The sequence below is a fragment of the Oncorhynchus clarkii genome, chromosome 4 (genome assembly GCF_045791955.1).
Source record: "Oncorhynchus clarkii lewisi isolate Uvic-CL-2024 chromosome 4, UVic_Ocla_1.0, whole genome shotgun sequence".
NCBI lineage: Eukaryota > Metazoa > Chordata > Actinopteri > Salmoniformes > Salmonidae > Oncorhynchus > Oncorhynchus clarkii.
In genome coordinates this window covers 31,381,073-31,406,772 of record NC_092150.1, presented here as the reverse complement: position 1 = coordinate 31,406,772, position 25,700 = coordinate 31,381,073, and the positions used below count along the sequence as shown (strand labels likewise).

General features: G+C 43.0%; 1 protein-coding gene across 1 annotated transcript; it reads left to right on the top strand.

Annotated features, from left to right (window-relative positions):
* LOC139407667 (BMP/retinoic acid-inducible neural-specific protein 3-like) lies at window positions 1–25,695 on the top strand. The gene is made up of 8 exons (XM_071151511.1): window positions 1–227; window positions 7,804–7,994; window positions 11,941–12,131; window positions 19,203–19,308; window positions 19,693–19,929; window positions 22,117–22,339; window positions 23,265–23,607; window positions 24,421–25,695. Exons 1-8 carry the CDS (start codon window positions 16–18, stop codon window positions 25,207–25,209), a joined length of 2,292 nt encoding a protein of 763 aa, XP_071007612.1. The 5' UTR covers window positions 1–15; the 3' UTR covers window positions 25,210–25,695.
* The last annotated feature ends 5 nt before the right edge of the window (window positions 25,696–25,700 follow it).

The window sequence follows — 25,700 nt, the reverse complement described above, 5'->3', positions numbered from 1 at the left end:
CTCCCTCAACCTCTGATGGCTCTATGGGGCTTTCTGATCCTGCACTGCTGGGTCTGGTTCTGGCTCTTGACCGGGGCCCCTGCATTGGCCAGCCTGCCCCACGACCGCCCTGGGGGGCCCCTGGACTGGCTGCTGTCCGACAAGGGCCCCTTCCACCACTCCCAGGAATACACAGACTTCGTCGAGAGGAACCGGCAGGGCTTCTCCACCCGCTACAAGATATACAGGTTAGTCTCATATCAGAGTTTATACGTAGGGGGTTTACAGTTAAAGGGGTGAGTCTCCATTGCAGAGTTCTCTTACATACAGGAGAGTCAGACCACAGATAGTCTGATGAGGTGTTGGGAGAATCTAAAGTTAAATCAAATTGTATCAGTCGCATATTTGGCAGGTGTTATTGAAGGTATAATGAAATGCTTGTTTTCCTAGCTCCAACAATGCAGTAATATCTAACAATACACCACAATAAACACATCTAAAAAGTAACATAATGAAATTAAGAAATTTAGAAATATTGTATTTTTTTAATATATATATATATGAAATGTGTGTGTGATGGTACAGTATGTAAATAGAATATGTAGTATATCTGAATAATACTATATGTACAGCAATGGTTAAATAGGATAGGTCTTGACTAGAATGCAGTATATACAGTGCATTCAGAAAGGATTCAGACCCCTTGACTTTATCCACATTTTGTTAAGTTACAGCTTTATTCTAATTTTGATTAAATCATTTTTTCCCCCTCCTCAATCTACACACAATACCCCATAATGACACATTTACTCAGTACTTTGTTGAAGCACCTTTGGTAGCGATTACAGCCTCGAGTCTTCTTAGGTATGATGCTACAAGCTTGGCACACCTGTATTTGTGGAGTTTCTCCCATTCTTCTCTGCAGATCATCTCAAACTCTGTCAGGTTGGATGGAGAGCGTTGCTGCTCAGCTATATTCAGGTCTCTCCAGAGATGTTCAATCGGGTTCAAGTCCGGCTCTGGCTGGGCCACTCAAGGACATTCAAAGATTTTTCCCGAAGCCACTCCTGCGTTGTCTTGACTGTATGCTTAGGGTCATTGTCCTGTTGGAAGGTGAACCTTTTCCCCCGTTTGGGGTCCTGAGCACTCTGGAGCAAAGTTTTCATCAAGGATCTCTCTGTACTTTGCTCTGTTCATCTTTCCCTCGATCCTTACTAGGGTCCCAGTCCCTGCCGCTGAAAGACACCCCCACAGCATGATGTTGCCACCATGCCTCACTGTAGGGATGGTGCCAGCTTTCCTCCAGACATGACGCTTTGCGTTTAGGCCAAATAGTTCAAACTTGGTTTCATCAGACCAGAGAATCTCGAGTCCTTTAGGTGCCTTTTGGCAAACTTAAAGTAGGCTGTCATGTGCCTTTTAATGAGGAGTGGCTTCCGTCTGGCCAATCTACCATAAAGGCCTGATTGGTGGAGTGCTGCAGAGATGGTTGTCCTTCTAGAAGGTTCTCCCATCTCCACAGAGGAACTCTGGAGCTCTGTTAGAGTGACCACCGGGTTCTTGGTCACCTAACTTACCAAGGCCCTTCTCCCCAGATTGCTCAGTTTGGCCAGGCACCCAGCTCTAGGAAGAGTCTTGGTTGTTCCAAACTTCTTCCATGTTCTTGGGGACCTTCAATGCTGCAGAAATGTTCTTGTACTCTTCCCCAGATCTGTGCCTCAGCACAATCCTGTCTTGGAGTTCTGCAAACATTTCTTTCGACTTCATGGCTTGGTTTTTGTTCTGACATGCACTGTCAACTATGGGACCTTATATAGACATGTGTGTGCCTTTCCAAATCATGTCCAATCAATTTAATTTACCACCGGTGGACTCCAATCAAGTTGTAGAAACATCTCAAGGATAATCAATGAAAACAGAGGCTACTTAGGTAAATAAGGTATCTGTTTTTATTTTGCAAAAATTCTCAAAACATGTTTTCACTTCGTCATTATCTGGTATTGTGTGTGGATATTTTTTTTATTTAATACATTTTAGACTAAGGCTGTAACATAAACAAAATGTGGAAAAAGGGAAGGTGTCTGAATACTTTCCGAATACACTGTAGATATGAAGTGGGTAAAACAGTATGTAAACATTATTAGTGACCAGTGTTCCTTGACTATAGGGCAGAATACTCTAATGTGCATGGTAGAGTAACAATGTGACAATGACTAAAGTTCAGAGCGTGGTACTGACCGGAGGCTGGCAAGTATTGACTATTTTACAGTCTGATAGGCTTGAGATAGAAGCTGTTTTTCAGTCTCTTGGCCCCAGCTTTGATGCACCTGCACCGACCCTGTACCGACCTTCTGGTTGGTAGCAGGGTTAAAAGGGTGTGGCTTAGGTGGCTGAGGTTCTTGATGATCTTCTTGGCCTTCCTGTGATAACGGGTGCTGTAGATGTCCTGGAGGGCAGGCAGTGTGCCCCCGGTGATGCATTAGGCAGACCGCACCACCCTCTGGAGAGTCCTGCGGTTGCGGACGGTGCAGTTGCCCTAGCAGGCGCTGGTACAGCCCGACAGGGTGCTCTGAATGGTGCAGTTTGAGGGTCTTAGGGGCCAAACCAAATTTCTTCAACCTCCTGAAGTTGAAAATGTGCTGTTGCGCCTTTTTCACCACACTGTCTGTGGGGCCCCTATGTTGAGGATCAGCGTAGTGGGGGTGAAGTAAGTGGGGGCAAAAGACTGGGATAGGGAGAAATGGAATATGTCCTTAAACATTCCAGCCAGCTGGTGGTCTGTGCATGCTCTGAGGATTCGGCTAGGGATCCCGTCTGGGCCGGCAGCCTTGCGAGGGTTAACACACTTAAATGTCTCTCACGTTGGCTACGGAGAACGACAGCTCACATTCAAAGGGAGCAGTGTTTTCCTCGATGCAGGCAAAGGAAAGGTGTTTCTCTTGTCTGGGAACAAGACTTCTGTGTCCGCGGCGTGGCTGGTTTTCCCTTTATAATCCGTGATTGTCTGGAGTCCCTGCCACATACGCCTTGTGTCTGAGCCGTTGATTTGCAACTCCACTTTGTCTCTGTACTGATGTTTTGCCTGTTTGCTTGACTTACGTTTGTTCTCAATCATATTCCCAGTCACCTTGCCGTGGTTCGCGCTTTCAGTTTTCTACGAATGCTGCCATCTATCCACGGTTTTTGGTTTGGATAGGTTTTAATCGTCACAGTGGGAACAACATCTCCTATGCACTTCATGCTGAATTTATTCACTGTGTCAGTGTATACATCAATGTTATTCCCAGAGGCAAACCGAAACATATCCCAGTCCGCGTGATAAAAACAATCTTGAAGCATGGATTCCGATTTGTCAGACCAGCGTTGAACAGTCCTTACCATGGGTTCTTCCTGTTTGAGTTTCTGCCTATAGGAAGGGAGGAGCAGATTGGAGGTGTGATCTGATTTGCCTAAGGGAGGGCGGGGGAGGGCATAGATGGACAGAGTGGACCACAAGATCCATATGCATATTCTGAAATGCATCAAAGCCAGATACATTTTTTATCCACTTAAGTATGTTCGGTCTCATGTGGGGTTTAAAGGTGTGAAGTAAATACCACTGGAAGGAAGGCCTTGAACACTTATGTGGAAAGACCTCACCTCACCCCTTTTATAATGATCTAGTGGAAACATTATTCACTTCACATCATTTGACTTCATTGCAGTTCCTTCAGTTCAATAAAGGCCCTTGGAGAGGAGTGAAGAACTTTCCTTTCTCTAGCAAGTAAACTAGAATGACAAAAAGGCACCTACTTGTGTAGCAATTGTGGAAATGTTCTTATCTATGTAAATATTTTTTTTTATCTATGCACCTAGACACCTACATAATATAGCTATTGTGGGTGATTTAAAAAAATATATATATTTTTTTTTTAAGTGCATCAAGGTTATTACAAGCAAGGGCCCATATGCATATTCTGAAATCTGATCAGGTAAAATATGTTGATTACTTTAGTGCAGGGAAAGTAACTGATGATTTGTCACGCTAAACACAATTTCATATATTGGCTTGTTATATGAAATTAGTGGCAATTATGCCATAAATACCATTCATCATGGCTTGGAAGGGTATTGAACATGCACCGGGAAACTGCAGACGGGACTATGAAATCTATGGATTTGTGTTGGGTGTTTAATGGGCTATGGTGATCGGCTTCCCGCGTTGAAGTTTTTTAAAATATATTTCTCCCCTGGCTAGTGCGGCCCAACCTAGCTCTGTGGCCTGAGCTTCATGGGTGGTAAGATTAATAGTCTTATCATGTGGCCAAGTGATTAGTAGGCTCTTAATACTTATTACTCTGCATTATCAGACAGTCCCCTGAGAGGCTACTGTCAGCCTCAAGGTTGTGTCTGAGGCACGCTAAATTACAACCAGTCCATGTTTAATGGGGGGAATTTCCTGTAATTCTACAGCAAAATCTGTAGAATTACAGGAAATGAGCATTAAAACTGCAACATTTCCTCTCTGCCAAAAAAAGGAGTGTGAACAGTTTGAACAGTTTGAGATCGCATGGGATGCGATGTGGTGGTTTGTTACGCAGATAAGTGACAATATCCATTCGGACCATTGTCACCTAGGAGATTTTGTGTGACCGGACCTTCTCAAATAGTACTTGACTAGACTACCCCTGCCGTGTAGACACTGCTTTGCCGACTTTGCAAGACAACTTTTGGTTTTATTGTGGAATTGTGTGGTGGCCATTTTGTGTTAAAGTGCATGCAGGTTGTACTAATTGCCTCTGTCTCTGTTAATATGTGGCATGCTGACAAGCATACATCCAATATGTCCACTCTGTTGACAATTCCCAGAGATTGCAGCATAGCCAAACAGTCCACCACACTGTTTGTTGGTTTTCAAATGACCTCTCATATCTGACAATCTATTCCCTGGCCCATAACAGATAATTTCACAGCAAAAGAGACTTGAGGAGATGGAAAGTGACAATATTATTTTCCTGCCCGGTTCTGCTCCTGCAGAGTTTTGGATCTCTGCTAAATTCTCATAATCCTCACTGACAGAGAGAAGATGAATTACCACAACTGGGTACTTCTAGTTACAGTGGCGGCGTGTTTCTACGCTGCAGTAATGAAATCGCACCATCTCCTCCTGATTGAATTTGAAATAATTTTAATGAGTCCTATAACAGGTAAATGAAGGCTGTTTTCCTGTTTGGTGAATCACTCAGTGATTTAGCGAGTGAAACAGTGTTTCCCTCAGTCAACATGAGTAGAGACGGGGTTCCGCTGCACCACCTGTCCTAGGCATCCATTGCCAAGTGACAGTTGCCATAGACAACAGGGTGTAGGCAACCGTAGGCTATGTGTGTGTATCTCTTGTTTTTGACATATTGCATTTGAATAACATAAGTGGGTGTGTTGGCGCCAAATTGCATAGAGAAGGTCACAGGGTGAATTACATATTTAGTTAAGGCTGCAATGCGTCAAATTTTAAACTGTCTTTTGGAAACCTGAAAAATACCTTGGTTTTTGATTTCATACCCATACACTCTTACAAAAGGGGGTTTCCAAAAGGGTTCTTTGGCTGTCCCCAAATGAGAACCCTTTTTGGTTTCAGGTAGAACCCTCTGTGGAAAGGGTTCTTCATGGAACCCAAAAGGGTTATTCAAAGGGTTCTCCTATGGGGACAGTTGAAGAACCATTTTAGGTTCTAGATAACACCTTTTTGACTAAGGGTGTTAGTGAGGAGGCTCAGTGCATATGTGTTACTTTTAAATGAAAACCAAGGTAGCTGCAGTATGCAGGCCAAGATACATCCCAGTTCTCAGAAATCTCAGCTCTCATAATCTCCACTCCCAGAAATAGTCCAACAATGAGATGTGTGAAAATGAATTAACGGTATCGCAAATGAAACCAATGTAGCTACGTACAGTACAGTGATGAGAGAAAGATATAAATAATAACTGCATGGTCTAGTATAAGGAAAGACAGCAGAACGCCGAAAACTGCACCATGGTGAAATCCATTTCATCTCACTTCCCGGTGGACATGCCATTAGGTCTATGGGGGGTTTAAGATAAGACAAAGGGGACAGAGGGGATTTGAGGCTACACTTTCCTTACCTGTTCCTTTGCTCCCTCTCTTTTCTCACTACTCTCTCTCTCTCCCCTCTCTTTTCTCACTCCTCTCTCTCTCTCGCCTCTCTTTTCTCACTCCTCTCTCTCGCTCCCCTCTCTTTTCTCTCTCCTCTCTCTTGCTCCCCTTTCTTTTCTCACTCCTCTCTCTCCCCTCTTTTCTCACTCCTCTCTCTCTCTCCCCTCTCTTGCGTCTTACGTGTGATACCTTTGAACTGGCGAGTTCAGCTCTAACATAGCAAAGCTAGTTAGAATTGGTGAGGGATACGATAGTATGCCAGTTGAAGAGGAATTTATGTTAGGTGTAACTGACTGACAAATTACTCAAGGGCCATGTCTAAAATTAGAAGTATATGCGTATATACTGTATATATATTACACTGTATGTTTCATGTATGTATTTCAGAAAGCTTTTCCATAAATGGACACATGCAAATTTATATTATACAAAGTAAATGTATTGCTACATTACTGACTATACAAGAGCAGCTTGAAATGATTTGACATAATTCCACATTGCCCCATAAGAAGCAGGTTGCACTCAGGGTTTTTACCATGATTGAATCCATCAAACATCTGGGTGTGATGCTTTCCCTCATTACTCTTGCTTTAATGTGATATATCTTCCATCAAAAGGCCATCCTCCCTCCATCCATCACCTACAGCCCAGGATGTCCAACCTATTCTGATTATAGCAGACAAGCCTCCACTTCACACGGCAGTGCATCATTTAGTGCTAACCCGTACCTGTGAGAGTAGTTAGGGAGTGTGTGTATGTGTGTATTTTTTGTGTGTGTGGTGGAGGAGGATAGAGAAATACATTGAAGTATAGCAATTCAAGACAGAGGGATGGACAGAAGAGGAAAAACAACTGGCAATAGGCCTATGCTTTCCTACATGACATAGCTTCTACTGTAGCTTCCAGCTAACTGACACAGCGCATGTTCATTTCAACCTGACTCACAGAAATATTATCTGAACCTGTCAGAGCCAATTAAAATACTAGATACTAAGATTATTTAAACACAGCAGATTAATGCAAACAAAGTCTGTCAAGGCGTAACGGCATACGAAGCTCACATCTTTAAGGTTGCATTCAGAATAATTTAGTAATGTTTGTCAATGTAAACAGAGGAGGATGTCACATCTACAGACGAATATTTCATGAGAAATATTTTGTTCAGCGGCATTCAGAACTTTACAGCCGCCTCCAGCATTTCCTTTGCTGCGCTTTTCTTTCTTCCCTCATTATGAGTTGTATTGAGTGTTAGAGATGGGCCGATGTCTATGGGTTTCACTGTCACTACAAATTTCTGTCATGATGTGGTTATTAAGGAGAGCACCTGTCAGCTGTTCGCTTTGAGAGCAGTCTCCTCCCCAGCTACATTCATCTTCCAAATGGTACCTGTTTTGGAATAACTTTCTATTCTCTCTCTCGCTCTCTTTTGCTCTCTCCTTTCTCTCTCTCTCTCTCTCCCCCCATCTCTCTGTCAGAACTTAAAGCTAATGATGCAGTGAGGCGAGGCAATGTGGTTGATGGCTGCCCCCGTAGATTCACCTCTCCCCTACTCTTCTGCCAGACAGACAGGACAGACTGACAGAAAATCATTAATACCATCACGTAATTAGTGAGTCTTATTTACCAAACAGCATCTTCAATGGTGTCTTATCCTCTCTGTCATCTCCTTTCCAGGGAGTTTGGGAGGTGGAAGGTGAACAACCTGGCTGTGGAGAGGAGAGACTTCCTGGAGTCGCCATTGCCCCTGACGCCAGAGTTCATCCGTAACATCCGTCTACTGGGTCGGAGACCCACCACCCAGCTTATCACTGACAACCTGATCAGGAAGTATGGGACTCACTTTCTGCTGTCGGCCACACTGGGAGGTAAACAAACCACTGTGGGTTATTCTGTGGGAATGCAGGAGGAGGTATAGCTGTAGAAGTTGACCCCTATCAACTGATACAGGGTCATATTTTTTCATCCCCCTAATGGTTAGGATAGGGGGTACGGTAATCTGATAATCTTTGTGTAATCTGTGAGTAAATTCCCAGAACCACAAAAATTCTGATGTTTAACAGATCTGTATCTATATCAATTCCACTGACGGCAGGACATGTACAATAATGGTACAGCAGCCTATACGAATTCAGAAGAAGACCTTTCAAGAATGTGTTATCTACATCAATAAAGCCCATTTTAAAAACCTCAATACATGTACACTATAACCCTCAGCGACACTGCATTGTTGTGCTTTGATAGACATGTGGACAATGCCGTGAGGGTGGTTGCTCTTTACAGGAGAACAGCTTATTTCAGCTACAAAGCAATGGGGATGTCGGGGCAGCCAAGGGAATGGGTTTCCTGTTGGAAAGCAACACTTGTCGATTACCTCAGCCGGGCTCCTGGAAAGGTCGTAGTTATGAGTGGCTCCGTAAAATGCCCACACACACAAACACATACACTGCTGTGCTGGCTGATGCAATGTAACCTCCATGCTCTGGCACACAACCAATTCAGACTAGTATGAGGAGAGGAAGATGAGGAGCTAGTGCTTGGCCATGAGCCAGAGATGTGCTGCTCGCTGCTGACTGGGGTTATAAATTGATTGCCTGTCCGTGTTCTGGAACATGGGATATTAAGGGCACCTTTCTTCAGCGGAGGAAGAAGAACACATAATACGGATTACACCTTGCCTTATCTCTGAATCTGAATGTATATTTAAGCAATAAGGCCAGAGGGGGTGTGGTATATTTAAGTAATTAGGAACGAAGGGGTGTGGTGTATATGGCCAATATACCACAGCTCAGGGCTGTTCGTAAGAATGATGAAATGATGAAACAATATACCACAGCGCTTAGCCGTGGTATATTGGCCATATACCACAAACCTCCGAGGGACCTTATTGCTATTTTAAACTGGTTACCAACGTAATTGGAAACATTTTGTCATACCCGTTGCATTCAGGGCTTGAACCACCCAGTTTATAATTTGCTACTATTCCACAGCATTCTTGAATAATAGTTTCTGATTGGCTAGAAGGGCACTCTAGAGTGGGCATTAAAACCAGATACTGTATACGCAACAGTTAGAAAAGATATAGGACACCTGTCACGTGTGCTCCCTCTCTGACCTCTAGGTCACCAGGCTGCTCGTTATGGCGCACACTTGTCACCATCGTTACGTGCACCTGCGGATCATTAGACTCACCTGAACTCCATCACTTCCCTGATTACCTTCCCTATATGTCACTCCCTTTGGTTCCTTCCCTAGGCATCATTGTTTCCGTTCCTGTGTCAGTTCTGTAACGTTGTTCGTGTTTCTGATTTATGTTGTGTTTATTTATTTACCCTGAACTTGCTTCCTGACTCTCAGCGCACATCTTTACAACACCTCTGAAGTAGTTCCAACAATAGGTGCCTTTTTATCTTTCTTAAGCACTACACCATGCAGACCATACTTGCTACAAAGTTACAGAAAGCTAAACTAACGACCACACAAACTGAAATTAGATCAAATCAAATGTATTTATATAGCCCTTCGTACATCAGCTGATATCTCAAAGTGCTGTACGGAAACCCAGCCTAAAACCAAAACAGCAAGCAATGCAGGTGTGGAAGCACGTTGGCTAGGAAAAACTCCCTAGAAAGGCCGAAACCTAGAGAGGAACCAGGCTATGAGGGGTGGCCAGTCCTCTTCGGGCTGTGCCGGGTGGAGATTATAACAGAACATGGCCAAGATGTTCAAATGTTCATAAATGACCAGCATGGTCAAATAATAGGTCTGGGACAGGTAGCATGTCCGATGAACAGGTCAGGATTCCATAGCCGCAGGCAGAACAGTTGAAACTGGAGCAGCAGCATGGCCAGGTGGACTGGGGACAGCAAGGAGTCATCATGCCAGGTAGTCCTGAGGCATGGTCCTAGGGCTCAGGTCCTCTGAGAGAGAGAATGAAAGAGAGAAATAGAGAATTAGAGAGAGCATACTTATATTCACAAAGGACACCGGATAAGACAGGAGAAGTACTCCAGATATAACAAACTGACCCTAACCCCCCGACACATAAACTACTGCAGCATAAATACTGGAGGCTGAGACAGGAGGGGTCAGGAGATACATTGTCAATGCAGGTCCAATAAGGAAAAACCTAGCTAAATAGCAATAATTTGTTTCCGCAGAGACTTATGGTGTGTTTGTAAATTTCCACCAGTGTGTCAGAGTGTGTTCTGGGTTGTTTGTTAATTCAGAGTGTTGTCAGATTGTCTGTTCGTAAATCCGGAGCATTCAGAGCACACACTGACCCTCTGGCCGAGGTGAAGGGTTGATCCGAGCGTTCTGACCTTGCAACGGCAGTCAAACACTCAAGCTAACTGGCTAAAGTTGGCAAGCTCGCTAGCTACTTCCAGACACAAATAAGAGAACACCCCACTCTGATAATTTTACTTACCCTAGCATAGCTTGTTTGGATGTTTTTAATTTATCTAGAGCCTAAGTGACTTTAACTGTGGTGCTGGCAACAATTTTATTACATGTTTTTTCCGACATTTATTTACACTGGTCATATTCAACGAGGGTTGCGTGTTAGTAAATTTAAAAAAATATTCTGCGCTCTGGCACACAGACGAGAGTGCTCTGAGAACAGAGTAGATGGCCATAGTGAATTTACGAACGCACTGTTATTATTTTGCAGCAGCTTCTGATGACTTAACGTGGCGAGTGATGAACCTATATTTCTCCGGACCTTCAATGTTGCAGTCATGACGCAAGTGGCGCTATGCTATCAATTCCTCTCATGTCTCTAGTTTGACCAGCTGTTTTCGGCAACTTTTGTTGAATTGGGTTGTTAAACAACTTTTCTATGCCAGGTGAAATTGCACATCATCAGCTCATTGTTATGGATCTATCCAAATAAATGCCAGTAGAAAACAGCCTAAACCAACGCAAATGCTACTTTGCTGTTATTGTGGCTGTATTGTTTGTTAGCCATAGGCATTGTTTAACGTGACTGTTAGCCAGAGTTAGCTAGCAAGCAAGGGAAAATAACATTGCCAACTAGCATGGCAATAGAATTTTAAAAAATACCAACTGGGCAACAGACTAACAAGCAGGGTTTGTGGGAGGATGAAAAAGTATGATTTTATATAAATGGCATTTCTATTCTATACCAGTAAATTTTTTTCCTTGACTGTGGTATAAGCAGGATAAATGCTTCCGCTCTGTACATTACCTTGGAACGAATGAAGTCTGCAGAGGGACTCTGCTTATGCATCGGCCGTCTCACTGAGTTTCCAAGGTAATGTACAGATCGGGAGCATTTATCCCTTATATGTACCACGGCTAAGGGCTGTGATGTGAAGCAGGGTGCCTGTATGCCGTTCTTAGCCGTGGTACAGTATATTGTCTATATATCACAAACCCTTGAGGTGCCTTATTGCTATTATTAACAGGTTACCAACAGAAAAAGATCAGGAAACAAGTGTTTTGGAATCGTACTTGTGGTATATTGTCTGATCTACACACTGCTGAAATGTTGTTTCTCCCAATCAACATCCAGGACCCAAACTTCCTGGTTTATAATTGTTCATATACTACCAAATAGCACCTGGTTAATAGTCATAATCACTGGCAGTGAATAATACATTGATATTACATTTTATTGCCATTATTACTAACAGTTGGTTATGTAGTTCAGACTGTCTAAATAACACCAGCTGACATTTGTATAAACTGTTTCAACCATGTTAGCCATCAAACTTTTTCCCAACCTTTGTAACAAAGCCTGTTTAAACACCGTCAGCAAACATTGTCCCAACGCTGTCTTTCTGTTTGCAGGGGAAGAGGCCTTAGCGATATTTGTGGACAAGAGGAAGCTGAGTAAGAAGCCCGAGGTGAGCGACTACTCTGGCAACTCGTCCAGTGTTACTCTGGAGGTTCTGCACCAGTTGGCTGCCTCCTACTTCATCGACAGAGAGAGCACTTTGCGCAAGCTGCACCACATCCAGATAGCATCCACAGCCATCAAGGTAAACCTACAAGTTGCACTACATCCAGATCACATCAGACATACACACACAAACATACAGTACACACCCTGACTTTCGGACAGACTCATAACTGCAATCAGACTTCTGCAATCAGCTATTTCCCAACAATGCAGTAATATGCAGTAATTATAATAATATAGATAATAAATACATCTAAAATAATAAAATAAAATATATATTAAACAAATCAAAAACACAAATATGGGTTGAAAAACACGAGAATGTGGGTATACACTGCGCATTAGAAACATTAGGAAAACCTTCCTAATATTGAGTTGCACACCCCCTTTTTTCCCTCAGAACAGCCTCAATTCGTCAGGGCAGGGACTCAAGGTGTTGAAAGCATTCCACAGGGATGCTGGCCCCTGTTGACTCCAATGCTTCCCACAGTTGTCAAGTTGGCTAGATGTCCTTTGGGTGGTGGACCATTCTTGATACAGACCTGAAAATGTTGAGCGTGAAAAACCCAGCAGCGTTGCAGTTCTTGACTCAAACCAGTACACCTGGCACCTACTTCCAAACCTAGTTCAAAGGCACATTTTTTGTCAAAATGCCACACCTACACAATCCATGTCAACTATCTCAAGGCTTAAACCTGTCTCTTCCCCTTCATCTACACTGATTTAAAGTGGATTTAACAAGTAACCTCAGTCAGGGATCATATCTTTCACCTGAATTAACCTGGTCAGTCTGTGTCACGGAAAGAGCAGATGTTCTTAATGTTTTGTATACAGTTCAGTACCAGTACCTTAGTGCAGTGGTTGAGATAGGTTAATACATAATAAGTGACTGGTAGCTACTGGTAATATATACAGTACCAGTCAAAAGTTTGGACACCTACTCATTCAATGGTTTTCCTTGCTATTTTCTACATTATTACTCTACAGAATAATAGTGAAGACATCAAAACTATCAAATAACACATATGGAATCATATATTGACCCAAAAAAGTGTTAATTAAAGTAGCCACTCTTTTTCTTGATGACAGCTTTAAACACTCTTGGCATTCTCTCAACCAGCTTCACCTGGAATGTTTTTCCAACAGTCTTGAAGCAGTTCCCACATATGCTGAGCACTTGTTGGCTGCTTTTCCTTCACTCTGCGGTCCAACTCATCCCAAACCATCTCAATTGGGTTGAGGTGGGGTGATTGTGGAGGCCAGGTCATCTGATGCAGCACTTCATCACTCTCCTTCTTGGTCAAATAGCCCTTAAACAGCCTGGAGATGTGTTGGGTCATTGTCCTGTTGAAAAACAAATAGTCTCACTAAGCGCAAATCAGATGGGATGGTGTATCGCTGCAGAATGCTGTGGTAGCCATGCTGGTTGTGTGTCTTGAATTCTAAATAATTCACAGACAGTGTCACCAGCAAAGCACCCCAACACCATCACACCTCCTCCTCCATACTTCACGGTGGGAACCACATATGTGGAGATCATCCGTTCACCTTACTCTGCGTCTCACAAAGACACAGAGGTTGGAACCAAAAATCGGAAATCTGGACACATCAGACCAAAGGACAAATTTTCACCGGTCTAATGCCCATTGCATGTGTTTCTTGGCCCAAGCAAGTCTCTTCTTCTTATTGGTGTCTTTTAATAGTCGTTTCTTTGCAGAAGAATGATTCAGGCCTGATTCACGCAGTCTCTTCTGAGCAGTTGATGTTGTGATGTGTCTGTTACTTGAACTCTGTGAAGCATTTATTTGGGATATAATTTCTGAGGCTGCTAAGTCTCGTCTTATTATGGATAGTCTGTGGGAAAAGGAGAGGAGTTGTTAGCCATTAAACAGTCTTATGGCCAGGGGATAGAAGCTGTTTAGGAGTTCAGGAGCCTTGATGTGCCAGTACCGCCTGCTAGATGGGAGCATGGAGAACAGTCCATATCTTGGGTGACTTGATTCTTTGGCAATTTTCCGGGCCTTTCTCAGATAACGCCTGGCATGTACGTCCTGGATGGCTAGAAGCTTGTGGAATGTTGATCAGTAGGTGATGTTGAACTCATCTGAACTGAGTAGCTGATGAGATGAATGTTGTGACATGCATGCCATACCGGTAGATCACCGAAAAGGTATTCTGTTGCTACCTTGCTTTCCAACCAAGGTACATGAATAGATGTGTGAAATGTGAAAGATATTCAGGAACAATAGAAAAAATACACAAAAAACAAAACCTGATATGGAGGTACTGTATATACGTGCCAAAACATGTCGGATGTGAATGAAGAAAGTGATATAAATACCTCTAAATTGATAGGAAGGATTTTGTTAGGCTGAACTATAGTGCGTAGGTATTTACAGGAAAGTATACTTGACTTTTTCCACATTTTGTTAAAGCAAAAACAGGTTTTTAGAAATTTGGGCAAATGTATAAAAAATGTATTTGTCACATGCGCCGTACCGTGAAATGCTTACTTACGAGCCCTTAACCAACAATACAGTTCAAGAAATAGTTAAGAAAATATATACTATATAAACTAAACCAAATAATGAAAATAAATAGTAACACAATAAAATAACAGTGTAGTGTAGCAGTGTAAAATAGGGGGGGGGGGGTGTCAATGTACAGTAAATAGTCTGGGTGGCCATTTGATTAATTGTTCAGCAGTCTTATGACTTAGTGGTAGAAACTGTTAAGGAGCCTTAGCGGGCACTATGGTGTTGAAGGCTGAGCTGTTGTCAATGAACAGCGTTCTCACATTTGTGTACCTTTTGTCCAGGTGGGAAAGGGCAGTGTGGAGTGAGATTGAGATTGCGTCATCTGTGGATCTGTTGGGGCAGTATGCAAATTGGAGTGGGTCTAGGGTTTCCGGGATGATGGTGTTGATGTGAGCCATTACCAGATTTTCAAAGCATTTCATGGCTGCTGACATGAGTGTTACGGGGCGGTAGTAATTTAGGCTGTTTAACTTCGCTTTCTTGGGCACAGGAACTATGGTGGTCTGCTTGAAACATGTTGGTATTACAAACTCGGTCAGGAAGAGGTTGAAAATGTCTGAAGACACTTGCCAGTTGGTCCGCTCATGCTCTGAGTACACGTCCTGGTAATCTGTCTGGCACCGCGTACTTGTGAATGTTGACCTGTTAAAAGGTCTTTCTGAAAACTTTGGCTACAGAGAGCGTGACCACTCAGTTGTCCAGAACAGCTGGTGCTCTCATGCATGCTTCATTCTTGCTTGCCTCGAAGCATGCATAAAATACATTTAGCTTGTCTGGTAAGCTTGTGTCACTGGGCTGCCCACAGGCTGGGTTTCCCTTTATAGTCCATAATAGTTTGCAAGCCCTGCCACATCCGATGAGCGTCAGAGCCGGTGTAGTAGGATTCGGTATTGACGCTTTGTCTTTTTAATGGTTCGTTTGAGGACAGCAGGATTTCTTATAAGTGTCCGGATTAGTGTCCCTATCCTTGAAACTAGTGAGGATGTTGCCTCTAATCCATGGCTTCTGGTTGGGATATACAGTTGAAGTCGGAAATATACATACACCTTAGCCAAATACATTTAAACTGTTTTTCACAATTCCTGACATTTTAATCCAATTAAAAATTCCATGTCTTAGGTCAGTTAGGATCACCACTTTATTTTAAGAATGTGAAATGTCAGAATAATATTAGAGAGAGTGATTAATTTCAGCATTTATTTATTTCCTCACATTCCCAGTGGGTCAGAAGTGTAATGTTTCGGGTAGCCTTCCACAAGCTTCCCACAATAAGTTGGGTGAATGTTAAATTTTCTAATTTTCCATTCCTCCTGGCAGATCTGGTGTAACTGAGTCAGGTTTGAAGGCTTCCTTGCTCGCACACGCTTTTTCAGTTCTGTCCACAAATTTTCTATAGGATTGAAGTTAGGGCTTTGTGATGGCCACTCCAATACCTTGATTTTGTTGTCCTTAAGACATTTTGCCACAACGCGAATGACTGGGATTTGGGCCTGGTCTCAGACAAACAGTATACCCTTCGCGTTGGACTCGTGAAAAAAATAATCTTTGGAGTTGGAGGTGAGTAATCGCTGTATTGATATCCAGAAGCTCTTTTCAGTCATAAGAGACAGTAGCAGCAACATTATGTACAAAAGAAGTTACAAACAATGCCGGGGAAAAATAGCACAGTTGGTTTGGAGCCCGTAAAACGAAAGCAATCCCCTTCGGTGCCATTGTACTGATTTACATAAGTATTCAGACCCTTTACTCAGTACTTTATTGAATCACCTTTGACAGAGATTACAGCCTCAAGTCTTCTTGGGTATGACGCTATAAGATTGGCACACCTGTATTTGGGGAGTTTCTCCCATTTTTCTCTGCAGATCCTCTCAAGCTCTGTCAGGTTGGATGGGGAGCGTCACTGCACAGCTATTTTCAGGTCTCTCCAGAGATGTTCAGGTTCAAGTCCTGGCTCTTGATGGGCCACTCAAGGACATTCAGAGACTTGTCCTGAAGCCACTCCTGCGTTGTCTTGGCTGTGTGCTTAGAGTTGTTGTCCTTTTGGAAGGTGAACCTTTGCCGTAGTCTTACGGCCTCAGTGCTCTGGGGCAGGTTTTTATCAAGGATCTTTCTGTACTTTGTTCCGTTCATCTTTCCCTTGATACTGCCTAGTCTCCCAGTCTCTGCCGCTGAAAAACATCCCCACAGCATGATGCCGCCACCACCACCATGCTTCACCGTAGGGATGGTGACAGGTTTCTTCCAGACGTGATGCTTGGCCTGAACACTTTCCAAATGCACTGTATATTAATTTATTTTGAAATGTTTCTTATCCTACACCCGAAAATGTGCATACACCTTTTGAAAATAGGAAAGAAAAACCTTCCCTATCCTTCATGTTTCTATATAGTGAAAGTCACAGCTGTTTATGACAGAGCAAACTATGAATAACTACTATCAAAGCTCTCTACTACCTCAACCATAGAGCTTGTTGGGAGGTCAGGCATTTTGTATCACAGCAGATGTAGTCACTCCTCATATAGCAAGACGCGCTGCTTTGTCTGTTCTGTTGGGAGTAACTTTAATAGTGTGTATGTATGTGTGAGTGCCGGATTTCATTTTTCAAAGGCAGAGATTAGTTCAGAGTATCAGGTGAGAGCAGAGTGGCAGAAAGGTTGAGCAGAGGGAATGATTGACAATTTCCCTGACTAAATCAATGGTGATATCCCCACCTGACCCAGACCATGGTTGGCAGTGTGTCTGCAGAATGATGAACAATGAGAAAACGTTTCTCGGCAGCGGGGCTCTCACAACACCGTGAGGATTCATATTTATTTCCACTCAGAACAGTATTGCATTATGTTCCCATTATGGCAGCATTGAATTTTTTATGTTTCCGCCCTGCTACTCAATCGATTGCTCTTTTTTTGTCACAGGTGCACTGTATCCCAGCAGTCTTAAAGCTACATTCTGTACCTTTCATTTTCAGTCTAAAGTCCTGCCCCTGCACTTGCCAGTAAGTCTTGGGCAATTGTAAATAAAAGTGCTTACCACGTCATTTAAATAACCACCTTTCCTCATATCTTCCTCATCTTTGCTTCACCAAGCTACTGTATCATATACCTATCTATCTCCTTACCCTCTAGTGGTCATGAAGAAAAGCAGAAGCAGAGAAAGAGAAAAATAAGCTCAGCAGACTGTACTGGAACACAGCCCCTCTCTGTACTACACGTGAAACCTCCTCCAGCAGCAACACAGAGATACAGCTCGCCAATAATGTGCATTAAGCATTTAGTAATATACCAGAATGTATCTGCAATAAAATGTACCTGCTATCCATAGAGTAAATGGATTGCCGTGCTCATCAGTCAACATTATGCCATATGGGCTATCATATATGTCATTTCAAGTAATACTCTTAATAGATTAAATATTCAAGTGTCCCAAAACGTTGTTCCTCATTTCTACGGTCTTACCAGCAGTAAAATCCCATATGAAGGACATTTGTGATTTACAATGTGCTGTAAATAATAATGGCGAAATCATTCCACACAGATTCTCCCCTTTCTCTGATTAGCATATTCTATTCATTTTCCTAGACACCCAGGTTTTGCTAGGTTCAAGGTTTGATTTAATAGCTCCAGAAGTTTCCCTGTATATAGTATTATCATCAGGTCTCTCTCTAGTTTTTCTCTCCGTCAGCACTATGGGATTGTGTTTGATTGTGTAACTGATGGACTGACCCTTGTTTTCTCGCCACATCCATCTGTCTCTCTGCCACCAACTGTCCTGTGACAGGCCAAACCTGGTCATGTCTCTGGGCTGACAACACTGTCCCTCTCCTACAAAGGGAGAAAAATGGCAATCAGTTAGGTGCTCTCCACCATGTAACCTCAAACAGAAAGAGAAAAGACATCTCATGTTGCAAATGAGGTAGAAAGGATGATCAGGTCTGGCAGATATGTTTTGCCATGAAAAGGTCAGGAGAGATGTCTCAGTCATTACGACAGAAAAGACCTGCCATGGCCGAGTTGTTTGAGGCCCTCCTTCAACACCACTCAGATGTTTCTCTTTTCTTTGAGTGGGAGAGAATAAGAACAGCAACGCTGCCATTTTCTCTGTGGGTGCATAAGAATGAATGTAATGAAGGAATCCATGTAATCAATTCAGTGTCTGTGGGTGGAAGGAAGGAGAAAGAGGAGAAGGCGTACTGTAAATGTGCTCTACCACTGTGCAATGTTCAGTGTCTCTCTGCTAGCTGTGATTCAGTATCTACTCAGAGCTGTGGGTGATGGTTATTAAGGGGCCTGTGTAATGTGTGTAATAGGGGCTTGGCTACAGGGGCACAGGAAGAAGGGGCACAGAAAGCAGAAAACCATTGCTGAACACTCATCTCACCAGGGAACTCACATTCTCATCACTTCATTGCATTTTCCCAGCAGAGAGCAACCTCTCTCAGAAGTGTTTCCTTTGTCACATACAGAAGTACTGTAGAAGTAGTGTTTTTCCTCCATATTTTTAGTTTGATATTTCATTTGGGCATACTGATGTAATAGTATGGCAAAGCATACAAATGTTGCTGTGATGTTATAAGGAATGTGCATTAAAAGCTTTGTATGTTTGTTGTTGCCAAGGTAACAGAGACCCGGACAGGCCCTCTCGGATGCAGTAACTATGACAACCTTGATTCTGTCAGCTCTGTTCTGGTTCAGAGTCCGGAAAACAAAGTCCACTTGCAAGGTCTGTATTATATATTTTCTTGATTACGTATTCCCAGAATGCAAATCCTATACACCATTGTCACGCTCCACACCAGTGCTTTGGAATCAACCACAAAAAAGCAAAAGAAAATTATGAAATATGGTTTATAGCACATCCTATCATAAATTCCCATACAATAGCATCTTCAAAGAGATCCACACATCCCATTTCAACGATTGTATAGAGTAAAATACAGTTATTGGTATGCTCTTACATTGTTAGTCTACCAAGGCTAACAACTACACTTGCACTGCCTTGCAATTCACTCACTATAGATCACAAATTGTTGTCCTCTTATACAGTACCATAACAGTACACCTTAATGGTGGTTTTAAATCCTGGCTATGTTGTGTTGTTTTACAGGCCTACAGGTTATCCTGCCAGACTACCTGCGGGACAGTTTTGTCCAGGCTGCTCTCAGCTACATCGCCTGTAACGTGGAAGGGGGCTTCATCTGTAAGGACAATGACTGCTGGTGCAAGTGTGACCCCAAGTTCCCAGAATGCAACTGTCCCTACATGGACATCCAAGCCATGGAGGACAGCCTGCAGAGGATCACTGAGACATGGGGGACACTTTACAAGGAGTTTGAGGACTCAGGTGAAGATAAACGTTTTGGATCCTCTTTGATCTTTAGATGCTGAAACTATTAAACTTTTAATTTGATATATGAAGTGTCCAGTGCAACTCAGTTGTCATGCAGCATTTACGAAATGTCATAAGCTAGCTTAGCTCTAAACGTAGTCGCTGCGCATGCAGTTGATAGTTTATATATTCATATGTGGACAATCTTTGGATAGTTTTTGTAGGGGACTATGTGAGCTGAGTAAAAGTGTTTTATCATATGTCACGCAATTAAAGGTGGAGGGCCGTTCCATGGTGTGTACCCCAGACATTATGATTTACGGTGTAAACCGTAATGAGTCACAGTGAAACCTGGGGGACTTGGCACACAGTCTGTGTGCAGCAAATCACAACCTGATAGGATTGGATAAAAAAACAACATCTCGAGCAGATTAATCATCCATGAAACACATTTATTACCATTCCAGCATTTTCACATCGGTGTAGTAACAACGTATGAATGAGAGCACTTAGCATAATGTTGGGATATTATTGCCTCTCTAGGTCACCCTGTAGTGGCCACTATTTCTGAGGTGAATTCAGAATGGATGGGCCTTTTTTCTCTTCAAATATTTTTGGTGTGTGAAATATCTATAAGTGCAATTACTTTCAAAGTTGATGTTTTAAGAGCAGAGAGGAGAGTGCAGGCGTGTGAGAGTGCCAGGAATAAAGAGTTTCTCAGGTGAGGTCGTAAACATGTCCTTCGGTAAAGGATATCAAATACGTTTCAACATTCAGCGGAATGGGATGCTAGCAGGAAGAAAATAAACCTGGAAACATGGAGCATGGCAGTACTGGAACCAATGACATTGTTCTCCTTTGGCCTTGAGGAATGTGGCAACATGCATGAAGTGATCTTATGCTCTTTCTTTTCAAACATACAGAAAACATTTTTCCAAAAGGGTTCTTTGGCCATCCCCATAGGAGAATCCTTTTTGGATCCTATTACCCACTGGGCACACGCTGGTTGAATCAACTTTGTTTCCATGTAATTTCAAATTACGTAGATCCAAAGTGGAATAGACGTTGACTGAACGTCTGTGCCTAGTGGGTAGCCTTTCTTGACGGACTATTTTGTTTCAATCAAAGCATATATACTGCCTAATGGCGCACGCTGTAGATTATTAGCCACATGAGGGGGAAGAAATGTGACTCCTCAGCTTCAGATTAGAAATGACTGAGGAGGTGTTTTTGGTGTAACATATTATACTGTAGGTGTCTATGCTACAGTATGCTATCATATTTGGTTCTGCTAGGCTATGTAAAATACTAATTCATCATTGTGTGATCTTGTGAGACATTGATTCAGCTTTTATCTAACTTTAGGCTACTAAATGAACACTATTGTGAGAAGTGATAATAATCATAAGTGATGAGAAGGATTATTAGGCGTAGGCAACAGTTCTTGATTAAGGTTACTTAAAGCGATTTGAGCGCCTTTGAATCATGGTGCTGAAATGACAGCACCATAACCAAGTGGTCGTTCTGGGTTCCATTGCGCAGGAGGGGGTCTGTGGAGTTTTATGAACTTCAGGGCAGACATGCTGTCAATTTGGATCCTAGATCTTGTTGGTGTGATAAGGTTCATGCAGTGGATGAGTTTGTCTGCATACGCAATTGAGGTGGTGCATTTCTGTAAGCTAAGCACATGTACAGTAGGGCGAGATCAAGTGAGTTGTACATGTGTCCCATGTCCATAACACAATGTTTTGAGGACAAATGTTTCAGCAACCCCTGGTAGAGTTTTCTGTCTGTGGCTGTTCTTGTCATGGTGGATTTGGCCTGCTCAAAGTTGTCAAGCCTCTGACCGTTGGGCCTCTGCACACACGCCTACAGATATTCATCATTTGCGCCACCTCCAGAGAGAGAGACTACAGGGAAGAAACCACAATTGTCGTACCTGTAGGCTGCTATAGCCTACATATCTATTTAGTTTGTCATTCTTTTGTTTTCATGAAACTTTTGCGGTGTGACATATTATTTATTTAGAGTTGACCAGAATACTTGTTTTACGTTACCAACTCTATGTATTCTCAAATTTTAAAGTGATGGAGCACGGTCCCCTCACGCTACGGCAGCACTAGATCCCTATTCACCTGGCCATATTCATGACATGTTAATTTCAAAACAATCACCTTTTAATTTTCACTCTCTTTCTGCCAGATGAGTTCAAGACCTTTCTGACGAGGCTCCCGCAGAACTTCTTCCTGAACGTGACGACAATCCAGCACCTGTGGTCGTTGGATGGCGTGTTCCAGTGGCGCTACGAGCAGCTGGAGAACAGCATGAGAGTGCTCTTCAGACGAGCCCAGAGAGTGGTGTTCAAGCTATTCAGCCTCAGCAAGAGGTGTCAGAGGCAGCCTCACATCCGTCTACCCAGAGAACTGTGAGACTCCCACTCTGCTCCCACATTACACCTCTTACCACTGAGCCCCAATTACACTTTAATCACCCATCCAGGAAGCTGATAGCAATCCTCTCCATCTACCCCTGTGTGAGTGGGAGAAACAGGAAGCAAGCCAAGCAGTGTTTATCTACGTTATTACTGCCGCTGTGAGGAAAATGTAAAGCACTATACTTATTTTGTGACTATAGACTGTGGAGAGAGGGAGTGGAATGTTTGTCATTTTGACTGGGAGGCTCCCCTACATGGCTTTAGTTCGCAGTGCTTCACACAGACGAGAGATGCGTGATTGATATAACTTCCAGGGGCCAGTTCCACTGCTGACAATTATGAAGGAATAATCTGCAGGGAGACGACGGCTCAGTTTTATACAGCGAGTAATAATACGACTTCAGAATCGGTTTAAACTACACTTTGTGTTCAGACAGGCAGCCATATTTTGATATTTGTTTCACTAATTGGTCTTTTGACAAATCAGATCAGCTCTGAAAAAAATCTGATGTGAAAAAATGTAATGTCAAAATACCAATTTGTGGAAAAAATATCATGATTGGGCTAGTTTTGCGGCCGCAGCCTTTGTGCTCAAACTTTGACCATTAGTCCAAATTATGCAGGTTTACTTTCTGCATGTCTATTTCACAGATGAAGCAATATGTTTGTCTCTTTGTATTTTTTTTTTTACAATACTACAAACAAACAAAATTGCAGAATGCATTAATGGTATATGTTTGTTTAAATGAACTCAAACATGCATTATTAGTTCCTGGTACGAATAACTGTTACTAAGTACAATTGCACAGATTTTTTTTTTATACAATAAACCAATTCAATTCACATCAATTTTCATTCACCTACTGTATTGCCATCCTATGTTATATTCCATTGTGTCTCTCTGTCTCCATCACAGGCCCCAGTCCTACTGGCTGAGTCACTTCCAGTCTCTCCTCTACTGTTCTGAGAACAACCAGCTGGGTTCGTTCTCTGAAGAGCTCCACAGCTGTACCTGCAGCTACGAGCACAGCCCTTGCCAGCTGTCCCCGCCATGTGCCATCGGAGAGGGTCCCGCCTGCGCAGCCTGCGCCCTAGACAACCACACCCGCTGTGGAAGCTGCAACCCTGGATACGGCCTAACCCAGGGGGTCTGCAGACCCATGGTGGCTGATTCTACAGAGAACTACCTGGGCTTTGAGACAGACCTACAGGACCTGGAGCTGAGATACCTGCTACAGAGGGCTGACCGTAGGCTGGAGGTAAATACAGTGCCTTCAGAAAGTATTTATACCCCTTGACTTATTCCACATTTTGTTGTGTTACAGCCAAATTTATTAAATGAACGTTTCGCGCACATCAACACACAATACCCCATAATGACAAAGTGAAACATGTAAACAATTATTTTTGCAAATGTATTGAAAATGAAATACATATATATCTAATTTACGTAAGTATTCACACCCCTGAGTCAATACTTTGTACAAGCAGCTTTGGGAGTGATTACAGCTGTGAGTCTTTCTGGGTAAGTCTCTAAGAGCTTTCCACACCTGGATTGTGCAGAATTTGCCCATTACTTGTTCAAGCTCTGTCAAATTAGTTGTGGTTTATTGCTAGACAACCATTTTCAGGTCTTGTCATAGACTTTCAAGTAGAGTTCATTCAAAACAATAACTTGGCCACTCGGGAAAATTCACTTTCTTGGTAAGCAACTACATTGTAGATTTGGCCTTGTGTTTTAGGTTATTGTCCTGCTGAAAGGTAAATTTGTATTCCAATGTCTGGTAGAAAGAAGACTGAACCAGGTTTTCCTCTAGGACTTTTCCTGTGCTTAGCTCCATTCTGTTTCTTTTTTATCCTGAAAAACTCCCTTAGTCCTTAACGATTACAAGAAAACTTAACACTTTGTGTTCAGGACATAAAGTAAATTGCTTTGTCAAATATTTTGCAGTATTACTTTAGTGCCTTATTGCATACGAGGATTCATGTTTTGTAATATTCCGTATGATCTTGAGAAAGTAGATAGACATATTGTCCTAACAACTTAAACAACCATGAATATGTCCTTCCAGGTCCACGCCATCTTCATCAGTAATGATATGCGTCTGAACAGCTGGTTCGACCCGTCCTGGAGGAAGAGGATGCTGCTGACTCTGAAGAGCAACAAGTACAAGTCCAACCTGGTCCACATGCTGCTGGGCGTGTCTCTCCAGATCTGCCTGACCAAGAACAGCACCCTGGAGCCTGTCCTCACCCTCTACATCAACCCCTTTGGAGGCAGCCACTCTGAGAGCTGGTACATTCCCGTCAGTGAGAACAGCTTCCCAGACTGGACAGCCACCAAACTGGACCTGCCCCTGGAGTGTTTTAACTGGACCCTGACGCTGGGCAACAAGTGGAAGACCTTCTTCGAGACTATCCACATCTACCTGCGGAGCCGGATAAAGACGCAAGGCGGTGGAGGCCCGGCAGGGGCGGTGAACGACAGCCTCTACTATGAGCCATTAGAAATTCTGGATTCTTCTCGGAATCTGGGCTACATGAAGATCAACAGCATCCAGGTGTTTGGCTACAGTATGCACTTTGACCCAGAAGCGATCCGCGACCTGATCCTGCAGCTGGACTACCCGCACACCCAGGGTTCCCAGGACACGGCCTTGCTGCAGCTGCTGGAGATCAGGGACCGGGTCAACCGACTGTCCCCTCCAGGTCAGCAGAGACTGGACCTGTTCTCCTGTCTGCTCAGACACCGGCTCAAACTGACCGCCAGCGAGGTGGTCCGCATACATGCCTCACTGCAGGCCTTTAGCAACCGCCTGCCCAACTCTCTGGATTACGAGACAACCAAGCTGTGTAGTTAACAGTTACTAGGGGACGACTGGGGGACGTTACAGATAAACGGCTACAAGGGTGAACTATTGGACAGCAGAATGGTGTACTGGTACAGTATTTTGGCTTTCAGTGGTTTGTTGATTCTCTGGATTACAAGACTGTAAAACTATGTGCTAAATGGAGCAGTTGGATGAGAAGGACAACTGAATAATGTTGTTTAGCTTTCAGTTGTGTGGCGACTCAATGACTTGGGAGGTGCTGATAGCCGGTGCTTTTTGGTCGAGAGAAGTCACACGCAAACTCTGACATCTGTAAACAAAAGCAGATCTAGAAATTGATATATTTAACACTCTCTCCACATCCATTTGACCATCTTGTTTAAATTCAACCCTTCTCATTTATACAGTATATACTGAAGCCAACTGGAGGAACTTTTTAAGAAACATGGTACAGTCTGTTTGTTTGTAACTCTTTTATATGTTATTTTGCTTATGTGACCGTGCACTTTCCATAATGACCA

Coding starts and splice junctions, on each gene's coding strand:
- LOC139407667 (XM_071151511.1), top strand. CDS start 16: ATGGCTCTATGGGGCTTTCTGATCCTGCACTGCTGGGTCTGGTTCTGG. Junction 19,930..22,116: donor CAAGGAGTTTGAGGACTCAG/GTGAAGATAAAC, acceptor TCTTTCTGCCAG/ATGAGTTCAAGACCTTTCTG. Junction 23,608..24,420: donor GGGCTGACCGTAGGCTGGAG/GTAAATACAGTG, acceptor ATGTCCTTCCAG/GTCCACGCCATCTTCATCAG.